The sequence below is a fragment of the Citrus clementina genome, unplaced genomic scaffold (assembly GCF_000493195.1).
Source record: "Citrus clementina cultivar Clemenules unplaced genomic scaffold, Citrus_clementina_v1.0 scaffold_1, whole genome shotgun sequence".
Classification (NCBI taxonomy): domain Eukaryota; kingdom Viridiplantae; phylum Streptophyta; class Magnoliopsida; order Sapindales; family Rutaceae; genus Citrus; species Citrus x clementina.
Window position 1 is genome coordinate 310,833 of NW_006263303.1, and position 21,111 is coordinate 331,943.

Below are 21,111 nucleotides of genomic sequence, written 5' to 3' on the forward strand. Positions count from 1 at the left end.
ACATAAAGGATATCTCTACTCTACTCGCATTTCTATGCGATATATAATTTGAGTTTTACATTATTACATTAATTATATAAAACACATGCACATATATATGATCCATAGGAAAATGTCTCTGCTTTACTTATATTTTATAAGGGAGAAAGACTTACAAATTAAGTCTATATAATTTTTTTACTTAATTGAGAGAAATTGAATTTATAAAAACTCGAACCAATACTCACATAGTCCTCCTTAACTTTAATGTTGTGTTTACTTGCCGGATTTAAGAATGGGAATCCGGAATTAGAATGATTCATGTGTTTACTTGGTAAAATAACAAAGGGAATGAGAATCATTTTTGTGGGGGGAATCAAGAATGGGAACTTGATTCCCAAGGGGGCTTGGGAATTAGACTCCCATTCCCGACATTTCCCATTCTACCCCCATAAATTTTTTTTTTATTTTGAAAATACCCTCATTTTAGATAAAAATATAAATAGCAAAAAATAAAAAAAACAAAAAAATCCATAAAAACCTAAACTCTCTCTCTCGCACGAGCCTCCCAATCAAACGCCATCGGAGCAACTTCCATCACCGTCGCGGCCAAACTCATCCAACATCTTTGTCGTCGCGGTTCGTCTCCATTGTGGACAACAACTAGTTGCCAGTTTCGTCTCCGTTGAGTTGTGTCGATTTCGTCGTCGTTTCAATTTCGTCTTCGATTTGTCTCTGATGGTCGCGGTTCCGATATGATGATTTGTTGTTGTGACGATGACGATTCCGATTTTGATTATTGTTGTTAATTTTTTTTTTTTTTGGGAAATTGATTATTTTGTTGAGGATGATTATTTGGAAAATGGATTATTTTGTTGAGGATGAATTTTTGGGAAATGGATTAATTTGAGGATTATTATTAAGTTTTTTCGGAAATAGATTATTTAGCTGATGATGATGAATCTGATTATGATTATTATTATTTTTAAATGGATTATTATTTTGCTAATGATGATCTTTTATTTTGATTATTATTATTATTAATGATAAATTATAATTAATTAATAATCTAAGAACATATGAATATAATTAATTAATATATTAACAATAATCATTAATAATAATAACTTTAACAATATTATTATTATGATAAAAAAATAATATAATTAATTAATATAATAATTATAATAATTATAATTAATTAAGAATATTTTAATAATTTAAAATAATTTAACTCATTCTGATTTCAATTCTTACCGTTTAAGTAAATAATTTATTTTAATTCTCATTCCTCGTTTCGATTCTAATTTAATCCGATTCTAATCTATTTCGATTATTGAAAAGTAAACTAATGGTTCGTGACTGCGCTAAAGTCGTAAGCGGCAACAATTAGCGCTTTAATTTTAGTAAATGGAGCCAAGCTGTACGCGCTTTTTTCCCAACTCGAAAATTTCACACGCGGGCCTAAACTGGTAAAAACAGTTGTAATGTCGGCGTACTTCTCAGGCGTGCGTTTTCCTCAATCGATCTATCTCCTACTCGACGCCAATAGAAAAACCGAAACTGCGGAACCCGGTGGGTCCATCCATTTAAAAAAGATTTTATCGTTGTGTGCGCTGGCTTCCTGCTTTCAAATAAACAAATACAAAATCCCGAAACTACAATAACCAAAACTTAAAACTCATAACCGCTCAGCCTAATTTCTTTTTAGAAAATAAATAAATAAATAAATAGCGGATAGTTATATTCACAGGTAAATCTCGATGCCAAGATAGATTTTATTTTTGATTTAATTTCAGATTTTTTTTTCTTGTGTTTTTTGGAATTCCGTTACGTTACGTTTTTTTTTAAAAAAAAAATTTTCGTATTGTTGCTATTGTTTTAGCTTTTTTCAGGATGGATTTAATTTTTAATTTTGTAGTTTTTTATTATACGCAATCGTTGTTTCATCTTTAACCTGCATATGTTTTGTTTGGCTAAACGTGTATGGCTATATATATATATATAAGTTGTATTTATCAGCAGCTTAGAAGCAGTGCAGTTTTGTTGAAAGCATTAGATTAATCTTTTTATAGTGGATGTGGATCTAGTTTAAGTAAGATTTCATTTGTGCAATTGCATGTCTGTGGATATGAATTAAACTTTATAGTGTTGCATGTTATGGAGAAAGTTTAAACAAGTTGTAATCAACTAGTATCACTTTTTAAAAATTTAGTTCAATATGTATTTTCTTATGTTAATGAACATGATAATATTTCTTTTAATTTATTACAAATATTAGAATCTGTTATGATGCTTGATTCAATTAATACGAGATGCAATAATTATGGCCGTGCTACATATTAGTAAAGATCCTCTCAGTATCTGAACTTTCTCTCGTTCTTAAAGATCTCACTTTACGTTGAATTAATGATGGTTTAAGTTTGGGAGATTTTGCGTAGCAAAAGCTTAGAGTAGGAGACAATCCTATTGCGATGTGAAGACCTATATATTTTTATATATATTGCCAAACAAAGGCCTAGATATTTATGATATTCATATATGCCTAGATATTTATGATATTCGCATAAATGCAGCACCGAAAATGGTTTTTGGTGTGGTGGCTTTGATTTGTGTACTTTATGACTGTTACTTTTAAACGCTGTGTGGTGCAAATATTAGCTTAGGTTAAATGTTAATAGAGAGTTCTGCTCCGACTTCTGTTGAGGCAGTGTTATTGTAGTTATTAATTTTTGTCACCCTTTGATATGTTGAAGGACCACTATATTTATTTATATTTATTATAGAATTAATTAGAAAAACTTAATTTTGGATTTACAAATACTGCAAGTATTTTTAAAGCGTGATTCAATAAACATGAGATGCAATGACTATGGCCATGCCACAAATGATCAAAGATTCCATTACTGGTGGCATGTGGTTGAGAGAATTTGCAATCCTAGTGTGACCTAGATCCTTTTGATATTCATGTAGATGCAAGCATGGAAAACGAGTTGTAGTGTAGTTATTATGTCTACTATTTTTATACTCACTGTGGTGCAACTATTAGTGTAGGTGAAAAATTGAAATGTTGATACAGAGTTCAGCTCCGACTTCTGTTGAAGCTGCAATGACCTTTGCCCCCAGCCATGGGGAGCAAGACTTGTTATGCAAGTGGCGGCCAACTGAAAGATGGAAGGGTTATGCGGAATGTAGCGAACTCCCTAAAGAGGTATCGGAGCTATTGATTGCGAGCAATATAAGTGAAAATTCTGGGCTAAATTTGGTCAAGAGAAGAAAGATACAGAAAAATTCAGTTATAGTGTTTCCAGTGGAGGCAGAAACGGATGAAGTTAGAGTTGAGGAGGGTTCTTCAAAATCTCAAGTTGAGTATGACAATAGTGTTGTTATAGCTCTTCCTGCCCCAACCAGCGTAAGAGACTTTGGTTTTTCTTATCTTTTTGTTCATTCACGTAGGCTTTATCGTTATCCTTATTTAGCAGTTGCATACGCTACTAGTTTTAATATTGATTCTAAATCTCAGATTGTAGGGTCTAATAAAGAGCTTAGATCCAAAAATATTCGTTCATCAAAGTCAAAGATGGGAGTTGGCTGTTGTAATAGAAATACTGAAGGTAGCGACATTTCCAATTCCGATATTTCAAGGTTGGAGGTGTTAGATGAAGATCCTTCAGCAAGGGAGTTCTGTGTTTCTGTGCTTAGAAGTAATGGTTTACTTGGAGCTGTAGGAGAATGTTCTGTGAGAAGTGTTGCTTCAGGAGAAGTTTCAGGAACTGGACATGAAATTAGTGTTATCCAGTCCTGCAAGCTGTGTGGCAAGGCGGATAATACATCAACTATGCTACTTTGTGATTATTGTGATGAGGCGTTTCATCCATCTTGCTGCAATCCCAGGATAAAGATACTACCAACTGACAATTGGCTTTGCCAATGCTGTTCAAATTTAAATTCTAATGTTTCACAAGAGAATTCTTTTCTGAAGTCACCAAACAATAGTTGGATGTATGGAAAACCTAGATCTGAAATGGGTCGAATAGCTTTAATGTTGAAATATCCTGAGCCATACACTTCTCGTGTTAGAATTGGTGAATCTTATCAAGCAGAAGTTCCTGACTGGTCTGATCAAATTTCCAGGTATGTCTTTTACTTTTAATGTTTAATAGAGTATAACAGCTTTCGAACATGAGTTTGATGCATTTCTTTTGAATTCTTCAATGTTGGGTATGCAAGTAACTGTGTTTAGAATGGATAACTTGGATCTGAGGCACATTTGCAGAGAGGTTTAGCTGTGTCAATGAAAAGTTTGTTATATTCACATTTGATGTTTGTTAAGAGTCCATTTTGATTTAAGCTGGTGTTATGCAATGTGACACAGGAATGGAAAAATCATGTGTCACTTACCACAAATGGTGAAATGATTACTTAACTTGGAGTTTTTAGAAGTTGGATGGGACATGGTCGCTTAAGTTTAATTTTCCTTAAGTTTAACCACATCTCACCCCAAAGTTTCATAACCCTTAGAATAATAAATGTATTATATTGCTTTTTAAGAATGGGATTCTATGTAAAGAGATCATAAGTGATAGTGAGCTGTCGTAACTTTAGCTTTTAATGACCTGTAAAATTTACTTACTACCCAAATCTTCCATGTCGTGGCTTCCTTATCGAGATTTATTCTTTAATAATGGTAACTTTGATGAAATCTAACGTTGAAGGACTCTTTTTGAACTTCAGAAATTAATTAAGCTCTTATCTTTTGGTGACTTTATGATTGGTTTGAAAGGTTAAGAGCCATTTTTTTTATTCAAATTTCAGTGGCTTAGAAATATTTGCAGTAAATGAGGTTGCTTTGATAGATCAATTTTTGAACCAATGAGATCTCTCTATAAAACGCGTATTTCTGTTTTCCTTCTGTTTCATGTTTTCTACTCGCATCACATGATGGTCGGGTCTTTCAATAACTTAGTTTTCTTTATTGTTGCAGTAATCTCGATTCCTTCAGTGAGCCATTGGAAATGGATCCAGCCGAGACTGTTGGTTTAAATGTGAGGAATCTTTTAATAACAGCATAGCAAAAACGAAGTTGAGAACTTAAAGCTTGAAATAAAAATAATCTTTGTCAGAAGATAGGACTGATAGTCCGCTTTCAGTTCTTTTGTTTATTCTGAGGGAAATCTGAAAATGTCATGAATGGAGTCTTTGATCTTTCTGGAAAATAGGTGGCATTATAAAAATTACTGGGAAATACTTCTTTCTTACTGATACTCTTTCCATTGTCTATCTCGAGATTGTTGAAATACTTCTTTCTTACTGATACTCTTTCCATTGTGTATCTTGAGATTGTTTCTAATGCATTTCACAATAAATAAATGTGCAGCACGGCCAAACTTTTTTTTTTAGTTGTTTATTTAGAATAGATGTAAATAAATGTTCACTCTGTGTTTTCAGGTTCAGTTTTCAAACCAGTTTTCCAAGCCTGACTCCATAAGTAACTGGCTCCAATGTCAAGAAGTATTGACTAATAATGATACAAATGTATGTGTTGAAGGAACCAAATGTGGGAAGTGGCGCAGGTAAAAGACTTTATGAGTATGCTTGTGTCTGCTTCTACTCTCCTTTTAGGTTCATACAGGTTCATGATTATGATTTTGAAGCTATTGGTTACAGGAAAATGGTTTATGCATATTACTTTAGGATAGAATTTAAGCCTTAGATACATTGTTCTAGCCATTCAGATGGTTTTACTTGGTTATTGAATGGAAGATTGTTGCGGTCATAACAAAATTCTGTGTTCAATGTATAACCGATGATTACATGTCTTATTTTGTTAATGTTTATGTTCTTTCTTAGTAGCAGCAATCGTTATTACTGGTAATTACTTAATAATTTATCCTCCCTTTCTCTCAATTTATAATTTGATTTGGTTGAGTAATTCTGAGAACATCATGTTTACTTTACTTTCTAATGGGGAATATTAAAGTAATTTCATTGATGTTACAGAGCACCATTTTCCGAAGTTCAAACTGATAGCTGGGATTGTTCTTGTGCTATTCTTTGGGATCCATTGCATTCTGACTGTGCTGTCCCTCAGGTACATAGTCTCTTTTTTCTAATGCTTGTTATTCTATTATTATCGAAAAATGTTTGCCAAGTGATTCAACTGTCAATGGTGCCTCAGGAAATGGCATGTAAATCAAATGGAACTTATGTAAATAAAAAGCCACTCTTTTTTTTTTTTTAAAAAAAAAAGGTTAATGCTAGGCTTATGAAGTGTGATACAAAGTTTATATTCCAATTTATGTGGTAGATGATTGTACATTATCTCAAAAGGTTGTGTGATAATTAGTTATTGAGTCTTATAATTTCTCATCCAAGTGGTGAATTTATGTTGGTGCCACATCAATTAGGATGTAAACTTTGCATCTCAATTTTGTCAGTCCATCAGTACTCTTTTTCTAAAGCATTAACATTCAAAATCTGGTTAGTGTTAGGCATTTGAGTTGTAATTATTAATCAACATTTCTTTTGTGCTAGAGTAGAAGTGGTATGCTGTTCCATTGAGCAGCATCTAGTTGGTTATCTTTCATTTAGATATTTGTTCTACTGTCACTTTTTCAGTTTTATAGATACGCTAACTGTTATATCATAATAATGATTTGGTTTATTTTCTTTTTTCTTTCAGGAGTTGGAAACAGATCAAGTTTTAAGACAATTAAAGTATATAGAGGAGGTACGTTCTCATCAGATGGCTCAGATTATGTTATAAAGAAAGAATTTCATGTAATTTAATCATGAATATAATTTATTACCAACATTGTTTTTAGCACATAGCTTATCTTCTATATTCAAAATCATAGTCATGAATATGATTTATTACCTACTTTGCCATTCTTTATAAGTGAATTAATAAATAGATTAAAGGAAAAGGTTATGGGGAAGAATTGCCCATCTAGTACAGCTTCTTTATTGGCCAAAAGACCCTTTTTAATGCCAAAAAAGCTCTGGTGTTTCTTTTAGTTAGAAGCTTAAAGTTTGGCTTTTTGGCAGTAGAGGTTGCTGAGCATTTTTTAAATGGTTAAGTATCTTAAAATGCTTGTCCATTATGATAATTTTATAATTTCTGCTAAAAGCTGTAACTGACAAGCACATAAACATTTTTTTTCTTTTAAATGGTTAAAAGCTTCATGCATAAAACCTCTACTGATAGAAAATCTATTCGGAAAAGCTTTACTTGAAAAGTTATACCAAATATTCTAAAATTAGATGTTGTGGTGTTTATTGGTTTTATTTTAGTCCAATGTAAACACAAATTCCCTCTTCACGGCTTTTTGAGTAGTAATGGAGTCTTCTATTTTGACTTTTTGTAGCTTAAATCTCGCCTTGGGGTGAAGAAAACTTGATTTTCAGACCTAAAAGATGGTGATCTCTGGAATTCATGTAAGTATGCACAATTGGTAATGTCAACTTGATAACAGAATCTATAAATTTCCGATTTCGAATTAATAGTTTTTATTTGTCCAGTTTTGCGGCACACCTGTTTACACAAGAGCAATTGGGGGTCCTTGTAGGAATCTTCTCATCATATTTTAATAAGGCGTGATTCTACCCTCCCTATGCTGGCAGGGATTGCACTTGAAAGGAGCTTCGCCTTTTGTTGTATTTTGTAATCTAAGTTTGTGCTGGCTGTTTCATTTCTGTTGTAATTTTTTTGTATCTAGTTCTGTTAATTGCCCATGTAATTCTTGGAGACAATGATTTCATTTACAAATTGAATCAATATAAAATAGTGAAAAAAAAAAAAAACAAAAAGGCAAGACACTTGGTTTGCTTAAAAGCTTGTGGGCAAGTCTATTGACAGGTGCTGTGTATTTGTCAAGTGCTTGAAGTTACATAATATGAATGCATTTTATCTGTTAACTTGAGCATGTTTCCCTTTGAAATTGTTTCGTCTGCCAGTCTGGGTGAGGCTATCATTCTGATTTCTGTTCTGATTAATATTGCCGTGCTTGAGAGACACAATTTGCTCGATGTATGATCCTCCAGGGAAGTTTCTCCTCTCTTTTGGAAGTGCTTTTAGCTGTGGTAACCAATATGCAACATACTCTCCTTCTCGGTCATAATTTTGTGCCTGGAAGTTTATTGGAAGTTTCTGTTTAGAATTCTAATTAAACTTTGGTTATTGGTTGCATGTTTTTGTTACTTTAGAAATACATATGTAACTAGATATGTGATGTACCCTTTCAAATAAATAAAGTCATGTTTGGAATTGAGTTACAGCTGTTGTGAAAAAAAATTATAACTATGAAACAAAAATTAATAATATGTAGTAAATATAAATTTTAAATAATAATTTTAATAAAATTATTAAAAATATAATAGATTTTTTATTATGCAAATGAAAAATAATATCAATATAACTTTTAAACTACAACAGTTAATGTTTATTAAATATTTTAGTATTGTAATTTTTAAGATACAACTGTTTAATTTCAATCTCAAACGCACTCTAAATATGTGATGCAAAATTTAAAAACTTTAAAAGGAAAACTTGTGACCAGACCAATAATGAAAATATTTAAACAATTGTAACTCATAAAGTAGACGAACCTTCAAATCTCCACATATTCCAAACCATAAAGTAGATGAACCATAAGTTTTCACTTTTTGAATGATAATTAAGTGAACTTACCTGCTTGGGGATGCTAAAATAACGATCTTCTCTAGGATCATTGCCAACTCCTTCAAAACAAAAGAGAATTAAAAGTTTATTCCCTCATTTAGATTCGATTCAGTTACAAAGAAGTAAAATTTCTGCAATTAAAATCTGTTCCTTGCTATAAGGCTTCAGAAAGGAAAAATTAAGAAAATTCAATCACCTGCGCCGTAGGTCCAATTTCCATAATTGGAACAAGGGTCATAATCCAAAAGACAAGTTTCGAACCATTCAGCTCCCATACGCCAGTCAATGCCCATATCTCGTACAAGAAAGGAACATACAATCTGCAGAAAAATACAGGTAAAATGCACTAACTATATGAGGATTCACACAGGAGATGTGTCTTGACAATGCAATTGAGCTTTTTACATTTTAGCACAATGTTCTCTTAAAAGAAAAATAGAATTAGTGTCAAAATATGAATTAAAAAAGATTTTACCTGCCGTCCTCTATTTGACATGAACCCAGTCATTGACAGTTCCTTCATATTGGCATCAATGAGAGGGTAACTACAAATTTACCAAAAGCTTATGTGAGCGGAGAGGATCAAAGCAAATAAGCATTGCTTTGATTTTAGGAAGGAAGAGACTTATTGCTAGATACCATTTTAAGAAAGATACCGGATTATAAAATATAAAAGAAAAGATGCCAGTATATAGCATTGTCCACAATAAACAACATACCCTGTGCAGCCATCTCTCCAGGATTCAAATAATTTCTGGTCTTGACTCCATTTGTACTCCAATTTTCTGGGGCCACCTAGAGTGAAAATTGCAGAACAAAACATGTACAGAGGAATTTACATTAAATACAAGTTAATAATATACTGTAATATATACTGACACGCTACCTGGTTCACTTGCATTTCTTGAATCAGAAAATAAAGATGGTCATCCTAGAAGTTTATCCACTAAATCTAGAAAGGCAGAAACTACTTTTACTTTTACCTAAATGAAAAAGGGAATTTCCATATTTGAGGGAGATGAATCTGAAGTAATCCCTCCACATCAATTCAAACAAAACCCTGAAAAGAGAAAAATAAATAACATTCAGTTGAGGAACTTAGTAATTAATAGACGTCCAAACCACTGCCAGCCTAAAATTGTAAAGTAAGTTTGACAAAGCAAGATTTCCTTCCAATGATTTAATAACCAAATCTAAATCAAATCAAATAATCTTAACTTCACTTATTTAGACTCTGATAGTTAAATTTTAAACAACAAGAATTATTTAATATCTAAAGAAAGATACAAGAAGATACCAGTATGTGGAATCATTTGCAACTCTTTCCCTTTCATAACTCTTTACCTAAAGAAAATACAAGAATTCCAATCCAAAATCAGTCTCATTTTCACTACGTAACATATACGTGCACACAAATAGTGATAGAATACAATGACCACATTCTCACACCTCTTCATATATGTAACGGGGAGAAATGCTTCCTGAAGCAAGCCATGGAGAGAATTTTGTTGAGTAATCAGGTCCTAACATCTCATTCCTTGTCTCTTTATATACCTTTAGAAGGTCCTGCAAATTTACGTGGATATTGATGGTACACATGCATCAATATTTGCTCAATATCATATATTCTCTCTGTCTTAACATTTCCAACACAACTTCACAAAAGACAAATGACAACTGAACTTTAAATTTTTGTTTGCAAAAGATTAACTAACTGTCATTTTGTTAAAATTTTAAAGATGCAAAAATAGAGTGGCTATCTCTTGCCTTCTTCCAGAAATACTCATTCACTCTGCCCAGAGCTGCACTTTCACCCCCCACGAACCGCATTCCTTTACTAACCTGTATCAACAGCAAAGCAAGTGTCGACTAAAACATTCTTGATTCTTCTGAAAGCATCATAAATTAGAATTTGGGTTCCATGTAAACTTGCCTTCGGTGAATGAAGTTCAAGCTGCTCGATCAAAGGAACGGAACCCCAATCGACAACGCTAGGTGGAGGTCCAAAAGATGAAGGAATTCTAATGCAGCCTCGGACTGTGCACTTAGCTTCAATAGACTGCAAAATAGGGTTTCATCAACAGAAAATGCATTTTCCTGTTTGTCCATGCACATGATATCAGTAACCACAAAACTTGCCTTGCGAAACTGAGTGTAGACATCAGGAAGACTACTGTGATCGAATGGAATGTCATCTAAATGATACATTGTAGTTCCCCAAATCAATTTTAACTGAGGGTGGTTTGTGGATTTGTCATTAGATTGAGATGATAACACAACTTGCTGCAGATTTTTTCTGACCAATCTTTCCACATTCAGCTCCTCACTGCAAGTCTCCTTTTGGGCATATACCTAAATTGAGTCAATGGTTTAGTCAATAACTAGCTTGAAAGATCATAATAATTAAAACTTCAATTGATAAGACACATTGTAGGAGAAATTACTCAACTGCATGAGCTCCAAACGATTTTGCAAGAGAAGGGATAATTTCCTCTGGCTTCCCATGTCGAATGAGCAGGTTTAGGCCTCGATTCATCAAATTCTTTCTTAGGTCAGCCAAACATTCTATGAGAAACTGTGCCCTGAGTGCTGGAAAAATTGAAGGTATTACATTATTACAGAGGAATAGAGCAACCAATTGAATTATGACATCTTAGCCTCTCTTTAGTACAGTAGTGATGTGGCTTTTAAACAAACTAATTTGAAATGGAAGCTCTAGTTGTGAAAAACAAGTTAATTGGTGTTTGCAGAGCAGCGCTAACTGTCAGATTTGTTACTGGTTTTTGGAGGCTATTTTTTCGTTAATGAAGGTAGAACAAATCAGCCATTGCCAAGGTACTATCTTCTAGCAGCTGCCAACTATTTGGTAAACACTTACAGTAGCAAATTGGAAGTTAAGATAATTTTATTCCACAATTATATTATAAACATAATAATATTTACTACTACGTCAAAATTATTATTTTAAAAGTTATTCACCAAATATTAGCAACTATTATTTAACAATAAAACGATTTTGGGTTTTAAGTTACAACGTCACAATACAAATTCCAAATAGAGCCCTAATATCATCTTAAATGAGCTATCAAACAAAATAAGGTAAATTCTCAGGTGCCACTCTCTGCATTCTAACAAAATTTTGACCAACAACTGACACAGTGCGATACTAGATGTAGTTTTAGCGTACCTATCGAATACAGGAGAAAAGAACAATATATAGTATAGCTTATGCACTGCATCAAGAGGCATCAAAGCTGTTCTCTATACCAGACAAAGCTTTTCTGACCATCAACCACTCTCTATACACAAAAACTTCCTTCATCATCCATTAACTACCTATTTCTATTCAGTGTTAAAAAAAAAAAAAACAAATAAAAGAACATTGATTTGATGATAAAATCACGGTGAAATATCAATTCTCAATTTCTCCATTAAATGATACGCTAGATAGATTGAGAGGATCGAAGCTATTCTCAAAGATAGATTTAAAGAAGGGGTATCATCAAATTCGTATCCACCCTGGTGATGAACGGAAGATAGTTTTATATGATTTGGTTAGTCATGCCTTTTGGACTGCCCAGTGCACCAAATACCTTCATAAGGTTGATGATGAAAGATAAATTAGTCACGCCTTTTAAGACTCGAAGGTTTACTTTAATGATATTTTGATTTATAGTTGCAACAAAGAAAAACACTCACAACATTTGCGAGAAGTCTTCATAGTCTTGTGGGAGAATAACTTATATGTCAAATTTTGAAAAAGTGCAGCTTTTTGACTGATAGTCTAATATTTTTAGGCTATGTTGTGAGTGTTGAAGGCATTGAAAAATACGAAGAGAAAGTGAAGCCTATACCAGAGTAGCCAACACTTACAAATATCGGAGAAGTAAGAAGTTTTCATGGGCTTGCTACATTTTATAGGTGTTTGTCAAAGACTTTCAGTACCATTCCTGATCCTCTCATTGATTATCTAAAGCAAAGGTAGCTAATTTGGACAAATAAGTCAGAGCAGAGCTTTGTAACATTGAAAGAAATGTTACTACACCAGTCCTTGCACTCCCCGATTGTAGTAAGTTACTTGATGTTGACTGTGATGCTTCTGAGATTGGAATTTGAGCTATCTTATCTCAAGAAGGACAACCTTTGACATTCTTTAGCGAAAAGCTTAGTGAAGCCAGACAAAAGTTATTTACTTATGAGCAAGAGTTATATGCTATTTTTCGTACTTTACAACAATAGGAGCCCTACTTAATTCAGAAGGAATTCGTTTTAAATAGCATCATGAAGCTCTCAAATTCCTCAATAATTCTTTAAAGCCAAATTGAACGCATGCTAGATGGATTGCCTACATTCAAAGATTTATCTTTACTCTCAAGCATAAGTCAACACAATTGAACAAAATAGTTGACGCTTTGAGTCTCAAAGCAGTTTTCCTTACCTTGATGAGGAGTGAAATTATTGGCTTTGAATACCTAAAGGATCTCTATACGAACGATGAAGTCTTCAAAGAGGTATGGAAGAACAGCATTTTGGGAGCTTCAAGCAAATATAAGATATACGATGGATTCCTATTCTTTGGAGATCATTTATGTATTCCCTAAGGGTCTTCAATGGAGCACATAATTCATAAACTACATAGCACAGGATTAGGAGAACATATGGACCAAGATAAAAGCATTACATTAGAAGAGGCATGATATTACGAGCCACACTTTAAAAGAGATGTTCAGAAGTGCCAAACGGCTAAAGGTCATATGTAGAATATGAGTTTGCATGCCCCTCCCTCATCTTCAGGCTCTTTGGGAAGATTTGTCTATGAATTTCATATTAGGACTTTTTTGAACTCAACGAACAATGAATTCCATGTTCATGATTGTTGATTGATTTTCTAAAATTGTGCACTTTATTGCATGCAGGAGATTTCTGATGCACGGAACATTGCCCAATCGTCTTTTCAAGAGATTGTTCGCTTTCATGGATTACATAAGACAATAGTCTCTGATCGAGATAGTAAATTTCTAAGCTACTTTTAAAAAATCTTATGAAGGAGACTAGATACATACTTGCAGTATAATAGTACTTGTTATCGGCAAACAAATTTGCAAAACTGAAGTTGTAAATCACACCTAAGGCAATATTATGCGAGGCTTGATTTATGAAAATCCCCACCAATGGGGTTATGTTATACCTCAACTAGAGTTTGCTTATAATAATGTGCCTAATTGATCCAGTGGAAGTCACCTTTTGAGACTGTCTGCATCCGACCACCCTTACCTACATTAGATTTGTATCCTTTGCCTAAACTACGTAGAATGAACATCATTGTTGATTATACAGTAGACAAAATAATCATTTTTCATAAAAAAGTAAAGAAGAAGAAAGAAAAATCTGCTGCTAAGTGTAAAATAGACACAGGCAAGCATAGGCGCTTCAAGTTCTTTACTATAGGAGATTAAATGATGGTTCAATAACAGAAGGAGAGAATTCCTATTAGAGAATACAACAAGCTCAAGTAGAAGAAGATTGGACCATTTCGCAGCCTATGTTGCAGACATATTAGACAACTATAATATTTCCAAGACTTTTAATGTCCAAGACTTGTTCAAGTATCATGGACCTGCTTCATTGCCATATATTTGATTCAACTCGAGGACAAGCTCATCTAAGGGGGTGAGACTAATGTAGGACAAGCAGAGTTATTGTAAGAGTGTAAGTTTAACTTTCTTTTTCTTGATTAACTAGGATTTGCTTCGTAAATCATTTTCTTTTTTTTTATAAGGAATCATAAATTTGTTAGGATTAGTATCAATTATAACTAGTATAAACAAATTTGTTATACTTATTTCTTTCCAACAATTTGATTAATAATATTCAGCTTATTTTCTTAATTGAGATCTTTTTTGCTTTCGTGAGAGTCCTCTTTCTTGAACTTCAAGAACGTACACTAGAACAATATCTAATATCGCTTCTGCACTATGTCAACAACTCATATTCTCAAGTGCGGAAATGCGCATGGTTTTATATCGCTTCTAAGGGAATCTCTTAGCAATTATAATCAGAAAAAAAAAGGATTTTAATGAAAACCATGACAAATGCATAATGATTAATGAAATCAATATACAGCTCAATAATATCAAAGCTTATAATCAATAATGTGATACCTCCAGTTTTAGGGAAACCAAAATGGTAAGTTGTCTGAGAATGGCGAGGATCAACACAGTAAACAGGCAAGACCATTTCAGAAGAATCCCAGGCCTTGAGCAAAGCTTCATTATCCAAAACTCTCAAATCATTTCTAAACCAAACAATGGCAACTCCTTTACCGTTCCTCTTCAATGCCTTGGATGTGTATCTTCCAAATGTTTCTTCTACAATGTGGTTTATTTCCCTAGAGTCTGCTCCAGGAATAACCTGACAGTGAGGGATTACTTTCTGTTGAATGTTTTGATTTGGGTTCCTATTTTTTGAAGCAATAATGTTCATTGTTCTGAATCGAAAACGGGGCTCGATTTGTGCTGAGATTGAAGCGAGCGAGTTACGCAGGACGGCCATGGGCATCGTATGTCTTGGATTTTGTACAAGACAATTTTTTAAGCAGTTGGGAAGTTGACACGTGGATTCGACAGTTTGTTTATGACGTGGTGGATTCGTAGCCTATAAGCTGGTTCAACGGGAATCCGTTCTAATTTAGACCACATACATCATGCAGCTCAACAGCCGCATTAAAAAATATATGCACGTAGCATGATAAATTTCAGGTATTGTGTGCTTTAACAATCAACCAACTTAAACGGTGAATAACAATTCGTCCTTTTGTTAAAATTTTATCTATTAATGTCAAAAAATACAATCACAACATGCCGTGGGAGATTCTGTTTGTCTTGTCGATACTCGATGGTACACATAAACGGATGATTTCCCCTCATCGTGACTTTCTTGTGACCTGAAGATTCCAAGTTCTCAAATCTAATGCGATCATAAACGAGTCACACAGAGTCGAACATATAAAAAAAACTATTCAAATTTCGTTCAAAATGGTCTCCGACTCTCAGTACATTGGATCAAGAATTATACAGTACACTGAAGCAGTACTGCAACAAGCAATAATAACTGGACGCCGAACATACCGTATCATTTCAATCTCTCCATTGAAACAAATTGAGTCTGTTGACAAATGCTTGTTTGGGAGCAAGTCCATTTGGTAGTTTACTTCATCAAATCAAAATTCAGAGTGCTTCTTCAACTAACCATCACGAACAAGAAACGCTCATCCATTGGACTATTCAAGCAGACATCCAAATTGGCATCCTGAAAAGATCATATTAGCTACAAGAAAGCTAATGCCATTCTCCAAAAGAATAAATAAAGTAGTCATGGATTGCCGGCTAAGTCAGAGGAAAAAATGTAAGAACCCATGTTGTGAGGATACCTAATGATGGTAATTTTGACCCTTCAGAATTGTCCACGACCTGAAATTTAAGCAGCAAAGTATCCATTATAATATGTTCCAACAGAAAATAAGCATTGTAGTGTAGTCAAATACCACAACCCCAAAGAAGAAGCTTCTGTGAGGCATTCTAACACACACAGCAGCAAATACTTAGTCACCATACCCAGCTGAATAGAGCAAAGGAATTAACTCATTGATACTCAAGATTCTACTCACTCCAACCTAACCGAGTTTCACTAAGGAGCAGATATTAGAATTGAAAATCAATAGGAGTGAGCCTCTGAAAATTTTGCACATACCAATACTAATTCACACTCTCAAGCTACAATATTGTGCATACATGCTTGACAATCCTAGGGTTTTTACGGTTGCAATAGACAATAAGAGACTGGGATTTGGAATTCAAAACATATTGAATCCAGCATGGTGATTGCAGATTACATTCTCTCACCTATAAAGTTGTTCCACAAGTACAAGTAATGCAATTTGATGATTTAAGACCATTGAAGACAGCTTGATTGATACGTTAGCGCGTTCTCTCATTTTTGGTCCATGGCCATAAGGTCCACCGATGCAAAATGATATCCTTGAAGCTCCCTTGACAAAGAAGAACAGCTATGATCCAATTTACCTCATGTTCAAATAACAAAGTAAGCCAACATGTTGGGAGACAGATGGTTAATGCTGAAGAATGAAGAGCATGATCAGTAAGCCAACAGATACCAAATGTAAGCGAATAGATAGATAGATAGATAATTAATGCTGAAGAATGAAGAGCATGCTATCAGTAAGCAATTCTCACTGTACTCCCTGCATCCCCCATCAACTCAGCCATCTGCTCAGACCCAATGTCCAATCCATTCTCATCCAACATGACAACCTAAGATTACATTTGGTAACCAACATAAATAAAATCGACTCCCATAACGCTAAATTGACATTGTAATGTAGCAGTGAGAAAGGAGTTTGAGGCTATACCCATACCCAATCATCAGAGCTGATAATGTTCATCACCGCCATGTCTTCATCCTTAATCTGAGCCTTCACATCACTACAAAGGATTGAACAAAACACGCAATAAGCTCATGGTATATGCAAGAAAAAGAAAATTCTAATGCAAAGAAGAGTAGAGAAAGGAACATAAACTAATACCCAGTATTTTTGGGATTGGATCGGAGTTGAAGATCCTCAACTTTGCAGTAATATTTAAGCTTTCCAATGTACTCATCCACAACTAATTGTACACCCAGAGACCTCTTTTTGCCAACTGTTATGACACGAATGGGCAATGCTCTCTGCTTAAATTTCAAAATCAAAACAACATTCAATTTAAATTTAGTGGGACTTAGTCTGAGTCAGAGAGAATGAAATGAATAAACACGACAAGATCTGTTGTTTTACCACCGATTGGCCCGCGTATTTACAACGTTTGCCTGAAAAATTTCTACAGCGTTTTACAATTCAAAATGAAGAAAAGAAGAGAAGATTACGAGTTGAGTGAAATATGACTTGTGAATATGATTGTTAAATATTAATACTTTGCAATTGTAAGAGATGAAAGAACCTGCTCCTGGAGACGGAATTGAATTCTTCGCATAAGCACCAGCACTTGCATGGAGATAGAGTGATATTGTCATGATCTTTTAGTAGTTAACGGAGTGGAGTGGAAATAGATTGGCTTCAAGTTCAACGGAAACACAGGCGGATGGTTGTTTAACTCCAGCTGAGAGACGGTACCTGGGTTGGTAGAAGTGCTTTAGGAGTAATTGAACGCCATAAGACTTGGTAAAAGTGCTTCCAAATGACAATCCGATTCACGAGTGCAGTCACTATCTTGCTAATTTGACCGACCATTACGACCTTCCTAAAGTTGGGCCAGAGCTAAGTTTTGCTTCCCTGCTCTGGACCTCGACGCCCTTTTTTTCCTCCCTCTCTCTCTCTCTCTCTTTTCTTTTAATCAATCACTGGAACTGTTATATAACATTTCTGTCAGTAATCCAATTGTCAGGCCTTTCAATACTCTTGTTATTTTGTATGCTTAAACTTCTTATTTCAATTGTGTTTTCAAGAAAAATTCCTGCATCCACTTCCGTGATTTGTTAGAGAATCAGCTATTGTGGAATGAAATTACTAACTGTCAAAGTTAATGTGTAAGCACAAACACAACAGTACTTGATTAATGGCTTTTCTGCTGCTCGACGAGAATAAGCATTAATTCAGGATTGCATGTTTCTATCATACAACAGTTGAGTTGTGATTACAGTGTACGATAGATACGGTATGGCGCCGAGGCATCAGTTTCTGCCTAAATTTGCTATTCACGGGCATAGCTTGGCATTACAAAGAAGCATTCAGGATTTACAGAACACAAGCACAAACTTTAACTCTGTCCAGCTATGCTGCTTGTGTGCGTCTCTGGAAAACAAATAGTGAACCTCTCGATCCTAACCCCAGCCTGATCTTTTCATCTATGTATGTAATCTGCAACTTAACCTCACTCTGACCGCCATATCGGAACTCCAATCCTCCAACTTTCAGTTCAGGTGGTTCAAATACAACTTGAATCCATTTCTCATCCAGAGCATTAAGCTTTCCTGCACATGTACGCACCACACAATGACAAATTCGTTTTATAATTCACTAGACCTGCTTATCTCTCTACAATATGGAAGCAAAAGAAAATGGAAAGAGACCTACCTTTCAAAGAGACCTCTCCGTCAAGAAAACCCAGAGCGGTGAAGGAAACCTTGTTTCTAACAGTGTCAGGAGCTTCAACAGCCTGAATCATTTCCTTTGTTTTGAAGAAAAGACGGCCAAATGCACTTCTGTAGCCACCCCCAGGTGAAGTTGGCACTGAACAGTACACGACATCCCATTCTGAAATACATTAAAAGTTAGGTAACCAAAAATATTTTCAATCCTAGTGAGACCAGCGATGCATTTTGACACTCACGCTAGAATGAGAATAGAGGATGCCAGGATTATATGGGTGATTGCACCCTTTCCGTTACAACTATTGCAACTTACTGACGGCAATTAAGAAGGTAACAAAGACCTCCCGTGCTGCCAAATAAGGTTTCCTCATCCCATGAAGCAAGGTCATCAGGAACTAAATCTAGGATAAGAAGCATGTATTCTCATCCCATGTTTTGGCACAAAATTTCTAATTTAATGCCTCTAACATTGGAAAGCATATGCCAACTCTGAATTTCACATTGATTCTATGAAGCACAAATGAATAATACCCATTTCTATAGCTCAGATAAAGAAAATTGGAAAATAGAGATCATGTAAACTAATTTACTTTGCATTGAGCTCTAAAATTGAGTAAAATATTACAGAACTTAAAATCTTTTGAAATATTCTAATACCAATACAAATACTAAGATAAGCAATCCAAAAGAACCCACATTACAAGTATATAATCCACATACAGGTTTACACATATTCTAGCTCCTTTATGGATATCATAAAATGAATATTACCTTCTCGAGTAATGTGAGGCCACACAGATGATAATAGTTTGTATTTCAATTGATATCACATGCAGTATCAACAGTGAATTTCACATTGTGTTATTACAAAATGAACACGGTAATGATGGATGACAAGTCAATTAATAATAGGTAACACTGACAAGTACAAAGAGGTGTAGGAGTGTAATCTTATAATACCTCCAAAGATTAGAGGGCATTTTACTGGTGCTTCAACACAATATTTTTGCAACTCTTGAGCAACTTCAGCGACCTCTTTGTGTTCTTCTTTGGCTAGTGAAACTCCTCCATCCGATTGGTTCACCTGATTACAAGGATAACATAACATTAAAAAATTAAAAATTAAAAATTAAACCGTGCTAAAACACAATCCATGTAATACAGCTAGCTGAAAGTAAATAAAACCTTGGAGAGGATAGAAGCAACCAAATCGTCGGGACCGGTTCGCAGATCTGGGCTGGAGATGGAAACAGCCCTGACGATTTTCAGTGCGGTGCGAGGACTTCTTTTGCAAGGAAGTGAAGCTGAAAAACTTGCGTTTATGGGTTTTGAATAATAACTTGTGCAGAATGTGTGGGGTTTAGAAACAGGGGATGAGAGTGTAAGAGAAAAAGCAGCAGCGGCCATGGAGAGGTGATGAAGGCGTCGAGTTTAAAGCAAGATTTGCCATGAAGAAGGAAATGTTATGTACTGGGTGATGCCACGTCGGATGAAATCAGAGGAGGTCCCCCTTGCTATCTTCCTACTGGTTTATTTTACGCCACGTAGGCGGATTTTTGTTTTGCATTATCATGTTTGACTGATTGTCAAAAAGTACTCCTCCCTTCACTTAATTCGGAGTCCAAACACAAAACTCGAATAAATTTTTTTTTTTTGTAATGTTTAATTTAATTATTTTAGCGACTAATTCTTATTTCTTATTTTTTAACATTATAACTTAATTAGTTAGATCTCTTGTAACAGAACAAGGGGTTTAAACTTCACCAATTCTTTTTTTTTTCTTTTTTTTTAAAGTACATTTGAAAAAGTCAAATTGATGGCTAGTCAAATAAAATTATTTTTATAAGAACTTAAAAATCACCCACTTTAAAGAGAGATTTTATTTAAAATAATTGTAAGTAATGCACAGGTGATTTACAAATTGGTATATAATTTTACAAGTGATATCTAATAGTAGATCTCTAAATTGATGTATAAGGAACTTAATCTGTATTCGACCTAATAGTTGCATATTAATTTTTTTCCTTTCGAAACGTGCTGATTATTTACAAGTAAAAACTATGGTGATAAATGAAAATGCCGCGCAAGTGAAGTAATGAAAGTAAACAAACGTATTAATCTAATATAATTTACACACATTTTTCCTCCATTCTATCTCCAGCTTTCATCATTAGTATTCCTTAGCGGTAGATTTTCATCATTTATTTTCTCGTGTACATGTGAAAGAAGAATATATATATATATATATAAAGCATAGTTATTCAGTTCATTCTAGTAATATGTATGCG

General features: G+C 34.2%; 4 protein-coding genes across 10 annotated transcripts; 1 reads left to right on the forward strand and 3 right to left on the reverse strand.

Moving 5' to 3' along the window:
• The first annotated feature begins 1,386 nt into the window (after positions 1-1,386).
• LOC18053934 lies at positions 1,387-7,589 on the forward strand. Of its 4 annotated transcripts, none has more exons than XM_024178624.1 (9): positions 1,387-1,554; positions 3,029-3,391; positions 3,503-4,113; positions 4,964-5,024; positions 5,428-5,552; positions 5,980-6,070; positions 6,662-6,709; positions 7,347-7,416; positions 7,501-7,589. In XM_024178624.1, exons 2-8 carry the CDS (start codon positions 3,047-3,049, stop codon positions 7,377-7,379), a joined length of 1,314 nt encoding a protein of 437 aa, XP_024034392.1. In that variant the 5' UTR covers positions 1,387-1,554; positions 3,029-3,046; the 3' UTR covers positions 7,380-7,416; positions 7,501-7,589. The 4 variants fall into 4 exon arrangements, with proteins under 4 accessions (XP_024034392.1, XP_024034393.1, XP_024034391.1 ...); XM_024178625.1 differs by having other exon boundaries at positions 3,034-3,391; XM_024178623.1 differs by lacking the exon at positions 1,387-1,554 and adding an exon at positions 1,564-1,732.
• Positions 7,590-7,682: 93 nt separating this feature from the next.
• Positions 7,683-15,963, reverse strand: LOC18053935 (cryptochrome DASH, chloroplastic/mitochondrial). The gene is made up of 14 exons (XM_024178622.1): positions 15,787-15,963; positions 14,821-15,625; positions 11,109-11,248; positions 10,799-11,011; positions 10,593-10,718; positions 10,427-10,501; positions 10,109-10,225; positions 9,957-10,003; positions 9,643-9,719; positions 9,379-9,454; positions 9,135-9,204; positions 8,856-8,979; positions 8,669-8,718; positions 7,683-8,107 (listed from the first exon to the last, which is right to left on the reverse strand). Exons 2-14 carry the CDS (start codon positions 15,215-15,217, stop codon positions 7,886-7,888), a joined length of 1,734 nt encoding a protein of 577 aa, XP_024034390.1. The 5' UTR covers positions 15,218-15,625; positions 15,787-15,963; the 3' UTR covers positions 7,683-7,885.
• Positions 15,665-18,197, reverse strand: LOC18053937 (putative RNA methyltransferase At5g10620). 4 transcript variants are annotated; one of them, XM_024178628.1, is made up of 8 exons: positions 17,674-18,197; positions 17,511-17,542; positions 17,262-17,404; positions 17,094-17,160; positions 16,912-16,989; positions 16,561-16,706; positions 16,089-16,128; positions 15,665-15,967 (listed from the first exon to the last, which is right to left on the reverse strand). In XM_024178628.1, exons 1-7 carry the CDS (start codon positions 17,744-17,746, stop codon positions 16,089-16,091), a joined length of 579 nt encoding a protein of 192 aa, XP_024034396.1. In that variant the 5' UTR covers positions 17,747-18,197; the 3' UTR covers positions 15,665-15,967. The 4 variants fall into 4 exon arrangements, with proteins under 4 accessions (XP_024034396.1, XP_024034394.1, XP_024034395.1 ...); XM_024178626.1 differs by having other exon boundaries at positions 17,088-17,160; XM_024178627.1 differs by having other exon boundaries at positions 17,262-17,407.
• An 80-nt stretch (positions 18,198-18,277) lies between these two features.
• Positions 18,278-20,296, reverse strand: LOC18053938 (probable plastid-lipid-associated protein 8, chloroplastic). Its single transcript, XM_006450068.2, has 4 exons — positions 20,009-20,296; positions 19,784-19,907; positions 18,807-18,986; positions 18,278-18,703 (listed from the first exon to the last, which is right to left on the reverse strand). The coding sequence occupies exons 1-4, from the start codon at positions 20,228-20,230 to the stop codon at positions 18,504-18,506; spliced, it is 726 nt and encodes a 241-aa protein (XP_006450131.1). The 5' UTR covers positions 20,231-20,296; the 3' UTR covers positions 18,278-18,503.
• Between the last annotated feature and the right edge of the window lie 815 nt (positions 20,297-21,111).